General features: G+C 41.8%; 2 protein-coding genes across 3 annotated transcripts in view; both read left to right on the forward strand.

Annotated features, from left to right (window-relative positions):
- The window catches only part of LOC124271740 (cholinesterase 1-like), a 65,956-nt gene that overhangs the window by 40,210 nt on the left and 11,745 nt on the right, over positions 1–14,001 (forward strand). The window lies entirely within an intron of this gene.
- LOC124271726 (cholinesterase 2-like) lies at positions 6,727–9,807 on the forward strand. The gene is made up of 4 exons (XM_046706886.1): positions 6,727–6,826; positions 7,092–8,468; positions 8,611–8,774; positions 9,588–9,807. Exons 1-2 carry the CDS (start codon positions 6,727–6,729, stop codon positions 8,438–8,440), a joined length of 1,449 nt encoding a protein of 482 aa, XP_046562842.1. The 3' UTR covers positions 8,441–8,468; positions 8,611–8,774; positions 9,588–9,807.

Raw genomic sequence — 14,001 nt, forward strand, 5'->3', positions numbered from 1 at the left:
TCAGGTTTAATGTTGTTTTGATGTTTATTAGTTATATGGCTTGCTGCCATGTAGATCTGTCAATGACGTCATTGAATAAATATTTGGCCTATGTTCTGTTGTTCAGTATTTAATCTATTTAAGCATGCTGTGTCCTGCAAGGCCAAGAACCTAACAAACACACACATCACGTTGCAATTCACAATATATACTGAACAGGAACCCAAGGAACCCAAGGAACCCAAGATACCCAAGGAACCCAAGGAACCAAAGAAATCAAAGGAACCCAAGGAACCCAAGATACCCAAGGAACCCAAGAAATCAAAGGAACCCAAGGAACCCAAGATACCAAAGGAACCTAAGGAAAGGGAACCCAAGGAACCCAAGGTACAATAGGAACCCAAAGTACCCAAGGAACCCAAGATACCCAAGGAACCCAAGGAACCAAGGAACCAAGGAGATAACCAAGGAACCCAAGGTACCCAAGGAACCCAAGATACCCAAGAGGCCAAGGAACCCAAGGAACCCCAAAGGAACCCAAAGGAACCCAAGATACCCAAGGAACCCAAGGAACCCAAAGGAACCTAAGGAACCCAAGATAACCAAGGAACCCAAGGTACAATAGGAACCCAAAGTACCCAAGGTACCCAAGGAACCCAAGGAACCCAAGGAACCCAAGGAACCCAAGATAACCAAGGAACCCAAGGTACAATAGGAACCCAAGATAACCAAGGAACCCAAGGTACAATAGGAACTCAAAGTACCCAAGGAACCCAAGGAACCCAAGGAACCCAAGATAACCAAGGAACCCAAGGTACCCAAGGAACCCAAGATAACCAAGGAACCCAAGGTACAATAGGAACCCAAAGTACCCAAGGAACCCAAAGTACCCAAGGTACCCAAGGAACCCAAGGAACCCAAGGAACACAAGGAACACATTGTGACGACTGCCAGCATGGTGATGCCTACTACCATTCTTACCTCGTTCATAACCAGCTGCCAAAAGGAAGTTGAAGTCAAAGAACCAATAGACATCCACATGACGTGACAATGCACGATATTCTGAAAATCTGAGAAACACATTCAAAATAGAGATTTCCTCTATTGTCAGATTGTCAGTGATGCTTTCTAACATTCGTCCATCTTTCCTGGTGATCCCCTTAAGGGTTGGTGGACAGTCAACGTCAAGACGTGTATGATGTTACCTTTGAGGTGAGGTGAGGTGAACTTGTGTTTAACGTCGTACTTGAGCATATTTCGCTCATATGACGACGTGCATGCGTGTGTATGTGTATGTGCGGCTGCTTGTACTAGCCCAGACTGAAGCTGGTTTTATAGTGCTAGCCCACTGAGATACCATGCCGCAGTGAAGCATGAATACCCCACTCAGACACATTATACTGACTCCGAGCCGACCAGTCCTTGTTGTACCCATTAATGCCGAGCGCCAGGCAGGGACCAACAAGTACCATATTTTAACGTCTTTTGGTATGACGCGATCGGGGATCGAACCCGCGACCTTCCGCTCTCCGGGCGGACGCTCTAATCACTACACCATGGAGGCGGTCGATATTACCTTTGATGCAGATAAAGCACTTAATGGGAGATCTACACACTGACCTCTGGTGTCAACTTAGCAACAACTTCTCCTTTGAATGTTTGTAGTTTCATTTTTTAGCAACACAAAAAGGGGGGTGGGGGGTGGGTGGGGGTGGTAAAATGTCGTATTTCAATGCTTCAGGAATCTCCCTGGTTGTGAACATCATAAAGTGAGTGTGAGGTTTGTAATAGAGGCTTTATTATACACCTGCAGCACTCTGGCCTTCCCTCCTGTGATGTAAATACACAAATACAAAACAATCAAACCTCACTCACTCACCCCCCCACTATCCACCTGCTCACTCACTCACTCACTCATTGCCTCACCCACTCACTCACTGACCCACACATCCATCCACCGGCTCACTCACTCACTCACTCATTGCTTCACCCTCTCACTCCCTGACCCACACATCCATCCACCGGCTCACTCACTCACTCACTCACTCACTCAAACCCACTCACTCACTGTTAAGTGTGAAAGAGGCTGTTATGGAATGCCTGTATTGTGAACTGTATTGCGATATGCTGCGAGGTCAAGGTCAGAATGGTCAGTCAAATATATTTCTCTTTTGATTTGGATTAAGCTATACAAATGATAACAAAACCTCTGCTGGTTTCTCAATATAACCTGTACATACTGAAAACTTGTTTCAAAACCTCTTGTTTGAAAAGTGTATTTCAGTATACCACTGACTCAAACCCACTCACTCACTCACTCACTCACTCACTCAAACTCACTCACTCACTTACTCACTCACTCATTCCATGGCCAAAGTCCCCCTGTGTCTACTTTACACATGTCGTAATCAGGCTGGCGGTCTCGCTGGATGACTTGCAGATTCTCCACCTGAAGCTTCGCCCAACAACCAAGTTCATATTAACACACCTGCCCCCGATTTAGGAGTCAGTGCAAAACTATAACTGTACATGTCACGGAAATCAGGTCATCGTGTGAGATATCACCGGTGAACAGCGCCTCAACGTGTACACACTTTTTGCACTATCCAGAGAACACTCATCAAGTCAGGTGCAAGATAAGTGTGTCACGAAAATAACATTCTGTTGATCACGAAATACCACTGAAGCATACAATAGCCCGAAATATAGACAATGCTGTTTTGGTGGTGTGACTACAGACGACAAGAGTTTATCTTTGAGAGCAGAGGCTGCATTAGTCTGTCTCACAGTCCCTGAACCACATTATTTTCCCCAATGCTTAGCCCTCCCTGCAATGCTGAAGCCCTAAATGAAGCAAGTCAAGATTTCCTCAGGTTCAGCCTGAATCTCTGGTCTCCCTGGGGCTCCTTTTCAATTTAAATGGGTTTATTTGCTACTATCAAAGTTATATGTATTCAGGGACTAAACGTTAGTCTAAGGCTGCATATGCTTTCATACAAATACGCCGTTCAATACCCTTCACTAACCGAGGGATCTGAATAAAAAATAAAATAATAATAATAATAATAATAATAATAAAAAATAAATAAAATAAATCCAAATAGGATTGCCAGTCACCAACATTCATGCTGTTTACACACGTGTCTATAATACTACTGCAGTGTCCTCCCTGTGTGATAAAACAACGACATTTCAGTTGTACGTCCTCCCTGTGTGATAAAACAACGACATTCAGTTGTACAGGAAATACTACTGCAGTGTCCTCCCTATGTGATAAAACAACGACATTCAGTTGTACAGGAAATACTACTGCAGTGTCCTCCCTGTGTGATAAAACAACGACATTCAGTTGTACAGGAAATACTACTGCAGTGTCTTCCTGTGTGATAAAACAACGACATTCAGTTGTACAGGAAATAGTACTGCAGTGTCCTCCCTATGTGATAAAACAACGACATTCAGTTGTACAGAAATACTACTGCAGTGTCTTCCTGTGTGATAAAACAACGACATTCAGTTGTACAGGAAATACTACTGCAGTGTCCTCCTATGTGATAAAACAACGACATTCAGTTGTACAGGAAATACTACCACTGCAGTGTCTTCCTGTGTGATAAAACAACGACATTCAGTTGTACAGGAAATAGTACTGCAGTGTCTTCCATGTGTGATAAAACAACGACATTCAGTTGTACAGGAAATACTACTGCAGTGTCCTCCCTGTGTGATAAACCAACGACATTCAGTTGTACAGGAAATACTACTGCAGTGTCCTTCTGTGTGATGATAAACCAACGACATTCAGTTGTACAGGAAATACTAAATACTACTGCAGTGCCCTCCCTGTGTGATAAAACAACGACATTCAGTTGTACAGGAAATAGTACTGCAGTGTCCTCCCTGTGTGATAAAACAACGACATTTCAGTTGTACAGGAAATAGTACTGCAGTGTCTTCCATGTGTGATAAAACAACGACATTCAGTTGTACAGGAAATACTACTAAAGCATAAGGTTGTCCGACATGAATAACGGATGACAGTGTTTCTACTCTGGACTATAACAGCTGATCCGAATATGGTTGCATACAAATAGGCCAGTAAACAGCCAACTCTCGTTCAGAGAACTACATATTCCCGCGAATTTACTTCAATTGTCTGTGTTCGTTACCTGGCCGAACGTTCCTCTGAAATGGGTACCAGTAAGGACAAGATGGTCGGATGTACATTAGTGCATTCAGTAATGAATGGGTACCAGTAAGGACAAGATGGTCGGATGTACATTAGTGCATTCAGTAATGAATGGGTACCAGTAAGGACAAGATGGTCGGATGTACATTAGTGCATTCAGTAATGAATAGGTACCAGTAAGGACAAGATGGTCGGATGTACATTAGTGCAGTCAGTAATGAATGGATACCAGTAAGGAGGGCGATGTGACTGTGAACGTTATCGCGCCTCACTGGCAGTATGAACTGCAGAGGAAGCCCAGGAATGGAAATAGAGGGCGCGTCCATTAACCGGGTTCTTAACTTGCCTTAGGGTTTAAATTTGGGTAATTTAAATGTGAAAATTGTTGACGATAATACATGTGTATGCATTATTTGTAGCAAATATTTCAGGCGTAATGCCTGACAAACAAATCCAATGTATACAGTACATATATCTTAGCGTCAGCTATCATACTGCAAATTTAATGTTTTAGAGTCAACATTCAAACACTCATTGTAGCTTTCAAAAGAATTTTTAATACATGTGCAGGAAATTTCCAAACTAGACGTATCAATGACAACATTTCGTCTTATTTTGTAGTCTCCATTTCACAGTTAAAACACCCTACTGAGTCTAGTAGAAGGTCACGTTTGGGCGACCTATGACCGTTCAATCAAACGCGAGACGGCCGAACGGACTTAACCAATCAGACAACGACTACTTGTTAGGGTTCGGCGGGACTTACAAAACGCTTTTGGTACTTTCTCTTCCCTGGTCGCTGACACGGGGTGTTCCTCTTTTGCCAGTCGGGCAAGTTGTTTATTTAGGGATTAAGAGGATCACCAGACCATGTTAATTAGCAAGACAATGATGGGGGATGACTGAGGAGATGACCAAGCCAAGAAAGAGGGCTATCATTTGTATTTTTATGTTCAGCATACATAAATGACCCAGAAAACGAAAATACAGAGAACTTAACGATAGACTACAGACAGAAAAAGACCATCTTCAAGCAGGAACTAAGACCATGTTAGAATATGGAGATGCTGTTTCTCATCTTGTTGGGCTTTAAAGTCAATTGTGTATGAACCATCATTGTGGACATTGATGATGTATGATTGTGATTAGTACCTTATCAATTTCTTATATTTACGCAGTTACATAATGATAAACATTGTGTACAGTTATGTATGTTATGTGTTACGTATGATTGTGATTAGTAATTTATCAATTTAGGTATGCGAACACAAAAATACAAATGATAGTCCACTTGTGTCACTTGTGTAAATGGCCTGTGGTCTGTTCTCACTGTATCCTTGAGGACGACAAGGAAATGGTCTCTGTAGCTTGTGACCAAGTCGTCCCTGGTGTTAATCGTTGCTCAACAAGAAGGATACCAACATCTCCAATGTGTTGTATCACGCTTGCTAGTCATAATTCGAAACTTATATCCCTGATACACTAAATGTCTACCACCTCGACCATTTGGAACAAACTGAACGTTCACCAAAGCATTTGCCATCATGGGATAAAGTGAACACTTGTCATAACATGGCACCTTATATACCTTACAGTAAAACAACATTGTTATTTATTGCTGTTCTAGATACATGGAGATGTATGGGGAACATGGAGATGTATGGAGAACATGGAGATGTATGGGGAACATGGAGATGTATGGAGAACATGGAGATGTATGGAGAACATGGAGATGTATGGAGAACATGGAGATGTATGGAGAACAGCCATGTAATAACTGAACCAAAAATCATTCCCTCTACTAGTGAAGGCCGTGTGGGATTAGTTAAACAAACAAACCCAGTCAACCATGCCTCATAATCCTCTTACTCCTTAAATAAATAACTTGTCCGGATACCACCGCTGACACTGATCTATCAACAAACGAAAATCCGCATAAAGCACAGATATATTTTTAACTGCTGTATATACGCTTATGGGTTTCTAATGACATGGTTACTATTTGCTCATATTTTCGCAAGATGACATCCTTGAATATTGACAAAAACGCTGTTATCTGCGACTGTTTACTCACTGTTTGTATCACTCTGAAGCGATCGTCGGAAAATAGCATTCGGAATCGTTCGAGTTTTTGAGGTAAAGGTTCAAACGGTATGTGCGAATGTTAACTTTCGTGATTTGGTAAGCTGTGTTCTGATTTGTCAGTCCAAAAGGTTAGCTGACGCGACCTTCTACTAGGTTTTGTTAGACTCAGTGTAGCAGTGTAACAAATAATACTGAGTCTAAGTTTACTAAGCCTGTTTAAAATTATACTTACAAATTAAAACAAATTACTGCAGAGCAATTGTTTGTATGTTGTTTAACGCCGCACTCAGCAATATTTTAGCTAGATTTCTGTAAATAATCGAGTCTGAAGCAAACATTCCTGTGTTAACATCATGCGCAAATGGGATACCAGCAAGCAAGTAAGCAAGCCTGACCCTCTGATCCGTTAGGCGCATCTTACGCTGCTGAAGACCAATTCTAACCTGGATCTTCACAGATGCAGTGCAGCTGCTATGGAAGAACAGAGTAGAGTGGCTGAGATAGCTACAAAGTCAGCAATATATAGTCAGCGACGGTCATCTAAACTGTGTGAAATATCAGGGGGTGATGAAGGTCAGAGAATGGTTCACTCCACTGTCCTCAAGTGACAATTATTAGAAACAACTACAACATATAACACTGATTCTGTGATTATCTAAGAACATGAATTGAAAAGCAACAAAAGTTTATCTGTTAATGTATCTTAAAAAAAGTTGTGTGTTTTCTTTTCAGAATGTGGACAGGAATGAAACTTGCATTTGCGACGCTTGTGACGTTGTTGCTTGAGTTGCATGTTGCAAAAACACAGAAAGTGTCAACACTAAATGGCCTCTTCTAGGACAACGTCTGTCAGTGTTGGGCAAGTCCCTTGACGTATTCTATGGAATCCCATATGCCAAGCCTCCTGTAGGTGATCTCCGATTCAAGCACCCTCAACCTTCAGAGTCATGGGGACCGGAAGTTAGAGATGCACAAAAACCGACGTCATCTTGCTTCCAACCAAAAAATGCTCATGGCAGTGATGAAAGTTACAAACAGATGCCCGATGATTACAGTGAAGACTGCCTTCATCTTACAGTGTGGGCGCCATCAGACAATGCTGGCAATCTGGCAGTGATGGTCTGGATCCACGGTGGAGGTTTTTATATTGGATCTACAAGACTGCCACTGTATGAAGGAAAATACATTGCAGCAGAGAATGGAGTCATCGTTGTTTCAATGAATTACAGATTGGGGCCTTTAGGGTTCAGCTACCTTGGTCCAGATACCATCCCTGGCAACATGGGCTTGGTGGATCAAAGATTAGCCTTACAGTGGGTGAAAGACAATATTGCTAACTTTGGTGGAGATCCAAAACGGGTGACCATATTTGGAGAAAGTGCTGGTGGTGCAAGTGTAGGTCTACACCTGGCATCACCGCTGTCACGTGACCTGTTTGACAGAGCAATAATGCAGAGTGGGACTCTCATCTCCCTATTTGCAGACCACATGCCCAAAACAGCAATACGGACACTGAAGAGACTTGCTGATCACCTTGAGTGCCCTTCATCTTCAACTGATACAGAGATATATGAGTGCTTGAAGACAGTAGATGCACAAACTATGGCAGACCTTCAGCTAGGTTTGTTCGGTGAAGGAATTGCATTTCGTCCAGTTGTGGATGGGTACTTCCTCCCCGATGACCCCAAAATTCTTCTGTCCACTGGCTCCATCAAGCAGACCAGTGTATTGCATGGTTTTACTAAAGATGAGACAGCACTGTTTTCTGCAATGATATTGAAGCAGATGAGAAACGTATCAACATTACCTGAATCACTCATTTTAAGTCGTCAAGAATATGATAATTTTATTTCATTTGACATGCTCACTGGAACAGACATTGAAGAGCCTATTCGTCTGTTTTATGAAAGTCAGATACCCCTTCTAAAGGACACGGACTATTTAGAGGTCGTAACTCGTGCAACTTCAGACAGGGGATTTAAGTGTCCTCATCTTGAGTTTGACAGATTATATTCTCCTGCTAACCCTACCTATGTCTACAGCTTTAATCATCGACTGTCAATTAGTCCGTATCCAAAGTGGATGGGAGCACCCCACTGGTACGAGCTTGACTTTGTTTTGGTTGGGTTCTGGAAAAGTCTCTGGGATGTACAGAGGAGGAGATGGAACTCAGCAGGACCATCATGACGTACTGGACCAACTTTGCCAAGTCCGGGTGAGTGAGTGACTGAATGAGCGAATGAAATATACATTCAATGATAAAAACGTTTTACTAAGTCACCCTTCTTTAAATTATACCACAGATAAATGTGTATAAAATAATCATGATTTCTTGATGTTTTCTTATGTGTATCCAGCGATCCAAACGCTCCTGTCCCCGTCAAGGTGAACTGGCCAGCCTCTGACAACACTGATCTCTCCTACATGGCCCTTGACGTGGGCAGCAAATTAGCAGCAGGACATGGGGTAGTCCACCATGAATGTGTCTTCATCAACAGGATTCTACCCATGATTTCTAAAGGTAAATCTATAATGGTACATTGGTTCCTGGTACACATAAATGAATATTTTAGAAGTGACTTGGATACTTCTCTTGTTTGGTTGAATATTTACGATGATAAGTAATGTTGTTGATTTTCTTTAATTATCACGAATGGTTGGAACAGACTCGTTTATATTGGTAGTTGTTGATTCTCAAGTTAAAACAAAATAGTTAACAGGGAATCAGTCTGTACGAGAATTGTGTGTGAAATTGAGAAACAAAAAAGATGTAATTAAACATTGTATTTCTTAAATTGTAAAGTCGCAAATCAATACAAAGACTTCACTTTGGGAGAGTGAGTGAGTGAGTTTAGTTTTACGCCCACACTCTGTAATATATGGCGGCGGCCAGTAAATAATCAAGTCTGGACCAGACAATCCAGTGATGAGCATCGATCTACACAACTGGGATACGATGACACACTTTGGCAGAACAAAATAGAGTGGCAGTACAAAGTCAGAGGTATAATATAACAGCAGTGATTGTAGACATAAAGACAATGATGGTCATAGTGACCTGTCAGCAATAGAAATTCAACTTGGAAGAAAGGGCCAGGCAGAGAGTATACAAAGTTTAAAGTGACCACTCACAATACTGGTCTTCTTGTGACTCGAGATGTGATGTGAGATGAAAGGCAATAGCTAAGTAAGATTCACTGACTGAATCTACAGGTACAAAGTATACCTTGAAACATTGTTGCACAACGTTTAACACTGCCTCATGGCAGCATGTTCATGCCAATATGTTCAATAGTGCAGCTATGGAAATTATGAATTCATGGTTGTGTTTCAGACCCACCGGAGGGGCAGGAGTACTGCACAAGAGGATGAAAGGACAGCATCATACTAATCTGACCCAAGTTAAAATACTGATACATCATTAACTTTTAAAGCTGTTTTGAACTGTATCTAAAGCCTCCAGAGATATTGTGACGCTGTTTATACAGCTTAACCGCCAATCACAGTCACTTCCACAATCACCCAACCACATCCAATACACCTATCAAAGACTTCGTGGAATAATTGTGTTGTTCCTCATGGTTTCATGTTGAATCTATTTTACATACTGCGGCAAGTAAGTGATCTGGTAGATACGTTATCGACTGAGGCAAGTCAATTGGCGTATGTGTGGTAGCTGCATTGGTAACCCGATTTTACGTATCATATTTGCATTGCTAAGTGTAATTATGTATACGATATCTACACTGACTAGTCAACTGGCACAGTTGCTATCTTCTCATACAAGTCAACTGCTATACACGTGAGTCGACTATACGAGTAGGTCAGCTGGTCTACAGAGGTGCATTGCCTGGATATGACAACATAAAGATATGGTGTAAACGTATTTAAAAAACATTCACACCAAGTAACCCATGAAGATCTGGGTCATAAGAGACGATGAAACGGATCGTGTGGGTGCATCACCGTATCCCATTTAACATGGGTACATGTTCATGATGTCAATGACTGGATGGTTGGTCCACAGACCTCAACCACCACGACTCCAACAAAAATGGAAATATGACAACTGCTAGTCTAGACTGTGGACGCTGTGTACCCCTCTAATTGGCACGGCTCCCGCGGCCGACAACATCCACTTGTCCGACTTCCATTTTTGTGGAAGTCGCGGTGGCTGAGCGGGCTAGCGGCTGACTTTGTGTGATGGCGATTAGGTACCTGACTCTGAGGGTGTGGGTTCGAATTCCGCATGGGACTCAACCCAACAAAAGTACTAGAATCTGTACTTTGCTAAGAAAGTGTAATCCCAAATATAACATGTGTTACATTTGACCACTCTCTAAATGGCATAGTGTAATAATAGCTTTTGGCCGTGGGAGCCGTGCCAATTAACGCTTATCAGAGGGGTACACAAAGTCCGCACTCTAGGCTACCAGTTGTCCGACTTCCATATTTGTGGAAGTCGCGGTGGCTAAGCGGGTTAGGCGGCTGTCTTTGTGCGCTGGCGATTAGGTGCCTAACTGTGAGGGTGTGGGTTCGAATCCCTCATGGTACTCAATCCAACAAAAGTACAAGAATCTGTTGTTTACTAAGAACGTGTAATCCCAAATATAACACATGTTACCAGATAAATAAACACACAAACAAACAAACCCATTGCAGGGTTACACTAGTTGTTTTTTTAAAAAACAGTGAACTGAAATTTCATTCAAATAAACTTTAAACTGATTTCAAAAGTCAATTTGTACGAAATTTCAGTTGCCTTGATGTGGCTTGAAAGCATTGCAGGTGTCAGACGTTTACACAACAGGTGAAATCCACAGGCATGGATATCGTGACTATAACCAAATAGACATGATTGTACAACGCATTAAACGTAGGGGGTATTGAATACAAATGTGTTACAAATATTGACATTTTATCATGAAAAATATAGTGTAAAAGGGACATTTGCCAAACCTACATCCTGTCCATCTCGATATATTTACCATGAAGAGTCAAAATCATAAATACCGTTTGAATCTGCCTCTATTCTCAAGACAATCTCGGATTCGTCGAGACATACTTTTCGTGAAACGTCCAATGTAAACTTGGTTCATTCTATCCCATTCTTCCTGCAGCGCTTCGCCAAGTTCATTAAGAGTGGTGGGTGGTTGTTGACTCCGTCTAAGGATATCCCAGACATGTTCGATGGGTGATAAGTCTGGACTAAGTGCTGGCCATGGTAAGGTGGTTATGTTCTCCTCCTGGAGGATGTGTTCTCCTACTGGAGGATATGTTCTCCTCCTGGAGGATATGTTCTCCTCCTGGAGGTTATGTTCTCCTCCTGGAGGTTATGTTCTCCTCCTGGAGGATATGTTCTCCTCCTGGAGGATATGTTCTCCTCCTGGAGGTTATGTTCTCCTCCTGGAGGTTATGTGTTTCCTCCTGGAGGTTATGTTCTCCTCCTGGAGGATGTGGATATGTTCTCCTCCTGGAGGATGTGTTCTCCTACTGAGGTTATGTTTCCTCCTCCTCCTGGATGTTCTCCTCCTGGAGGTTATGTTCTCCTGGAGGTTATGTTCTCCGAGGATGTGTTCTCCTCCTGGAGGTTATGTTCTTCTCCTCTCCTGGAGGTTATGTTCTCCTCCTGGAGGATGTGTTCTCCTCCTGGAGGTTATGTTCTCCTCCTGGAGGATATGTTCTCCTCCTGGAGGTTATGTTCTCCTCCTGGAGGTTGTGTTCTCCTCCTGGAGGTTATGTTCTCCTCCTGAAGGATATGTTCTCCTACTGGAGGATATGTTCTCCTCCTGGAGGTACTCCGTAACAACAACGATGTCTTTAAGTAATGTGACGTACGCTAATCGTAGGATAACATGCGGAGGTCATTTTTCACTGTAATACGCAACACACTGACTCGTGTCACTGTATGTTTCAAAAAATTTACCCCAACCGCTTGCAAGAAATTCATAAGATATTTTCAATGGAATAATCAATTTCTAACCCCCTACAATCATGCAACCTCGTTTCCAGTTACTCCCAAATGAAAATATTCCCTACTTTTTTAACTGTACAGATAACATAAATCAGAGGTAACTGAGTTAGTATGAACAAGGTTATTGAGCGGAGCTGTACCTTGACTTCAGGTGGAGAATCTGCAAGTCATCCAGCAAGGCCGTCAGTCTGATTACAGTATGTGTAAAGTAAACTCAGGGGGACTTCGATCATGCAGTCAATAGTGTTTGCAGGGGGATAGAATGACATGATTTTAACCAAGTTATCAAGCCAAACAGACACTTTAAGTCGTTTGCTACAACACATATGGATCCAGAAGCATTTCTTAGTGACCCAACACAAGTAATATATATAGTCGTTCATAAAACCTCATGCCCTCATTTGATCGTGACATACCCTGTAGTGATTACTGAACAGTGGGTGAGTGGTTCAGTGAGCGAGTGGTTCAGTGAGTGGGTGAGTGGTTCAGTGAGTGGTTGAGTGGTTGGGCGGTTGAGTGGGTGAGTGAGTGAGTGACTTTGGGCTATAAAGTTGAAAGTAATATACTGTTATAGAACACTCACTTACGTATGCACGCATTGACTCACTCACTCTTAAACCATTCAGTTCTCAATTGAACAGACATTCCGAACTCACCTATACCTTGTCAAAGACAGACATCTTATGAACGCACCACCATTTCGCTTTATCGCCACCCCTAAACACAACGCATGGGATGCACGTGCACAACGCAGTAGCTCCATACACGTGCATGGGGTGTCATTTTTTTATTTTGACGGTTTTCAAAAATATCGAAAAATCATTTTCACAATCATTTTGCATCACATTTTTCTAGCCGTTTTGGTTCTTTTTGGTTTGAAAATGAAAATCATATACATGCAAATTTCACGTCATACACAAATCATCTTTCAAGAGCGATAACTGTACGAACAACTATTGTCATAAGAAACAGTCCCAAAACAGTCATTATTATAATATCAACATTCATTGACTCCCATATATCGCCCAATTTTTTCAATCTTAAAATATAAATGAGGTTTCCCTACTTTTCTCGAGGAGCATATATCTGAGATTTTGCATGTCACGCTAACCAGGTCATATCACTGGTGTAACAGCGTCTGTGTGTACACCCCAGTGCAGCGTCCACAGTACAACTGTAGAGTCAGGTACAAGGTGAGTGTCTAATGAAAAATGGTATTGTTGTCCTTCAAATACCTTTGACGTTTATATACTTGTTGAAATATAGGTAATGGCTAGCAGTGTTGTTACTCCAACAGTTTATCTTTGAGGATTCAGTATGGATATACCTGCATACAAGAAGGACTGTATAATACTTACTCTTACCCGGAGACATTCATGTTGTTTACAAGCGATTGTTCCTTTTAAAGTGGCAGTCACACCTTCATGATATTCTGTTCAATTTCATGGTGTAGTTTGTGTTATCAATATAAATACTTTCGGATGCGTCTCTGTTCATTCAGAAACACAGGGGTACCGTTAAGGAATAGATTGTAATGTGACTGTGAACCGTATTCAGTTTACCTAAGAATGAAAATTAATGGCAGATTAATCCACAGACGAGATCATAAAATTCACCAACCGTTTGACAATCTTGACCGCTGGGTCTCTTTTACATACAATGAAGTCATGTCTACCACGTCATCATACTCAGCAAAGTCTATGCATTCTGTTCTAAACCAGCAACGTCTAGTCAAGATTCCTTTATCATCATCATAAGATTTACACCCATCATA

Source organism: Haliotis rubra, unplaced genomic scaffold, assembly GCF_003918875.1.
Source record: "Haliotis rubra isolate DU_JTF1 unplaced genomic scaffold, ASM391887v1 Scf163, whole genome shotgun sequence".
In the NCBI taxonomy this organism is placed as follows: domain Eukaryota; kingdom Metazoa; phylum Mollusca; class Gastropoda; order Lepetellida; family Haliotidae; genus Haliotis; species Haliotis rubra.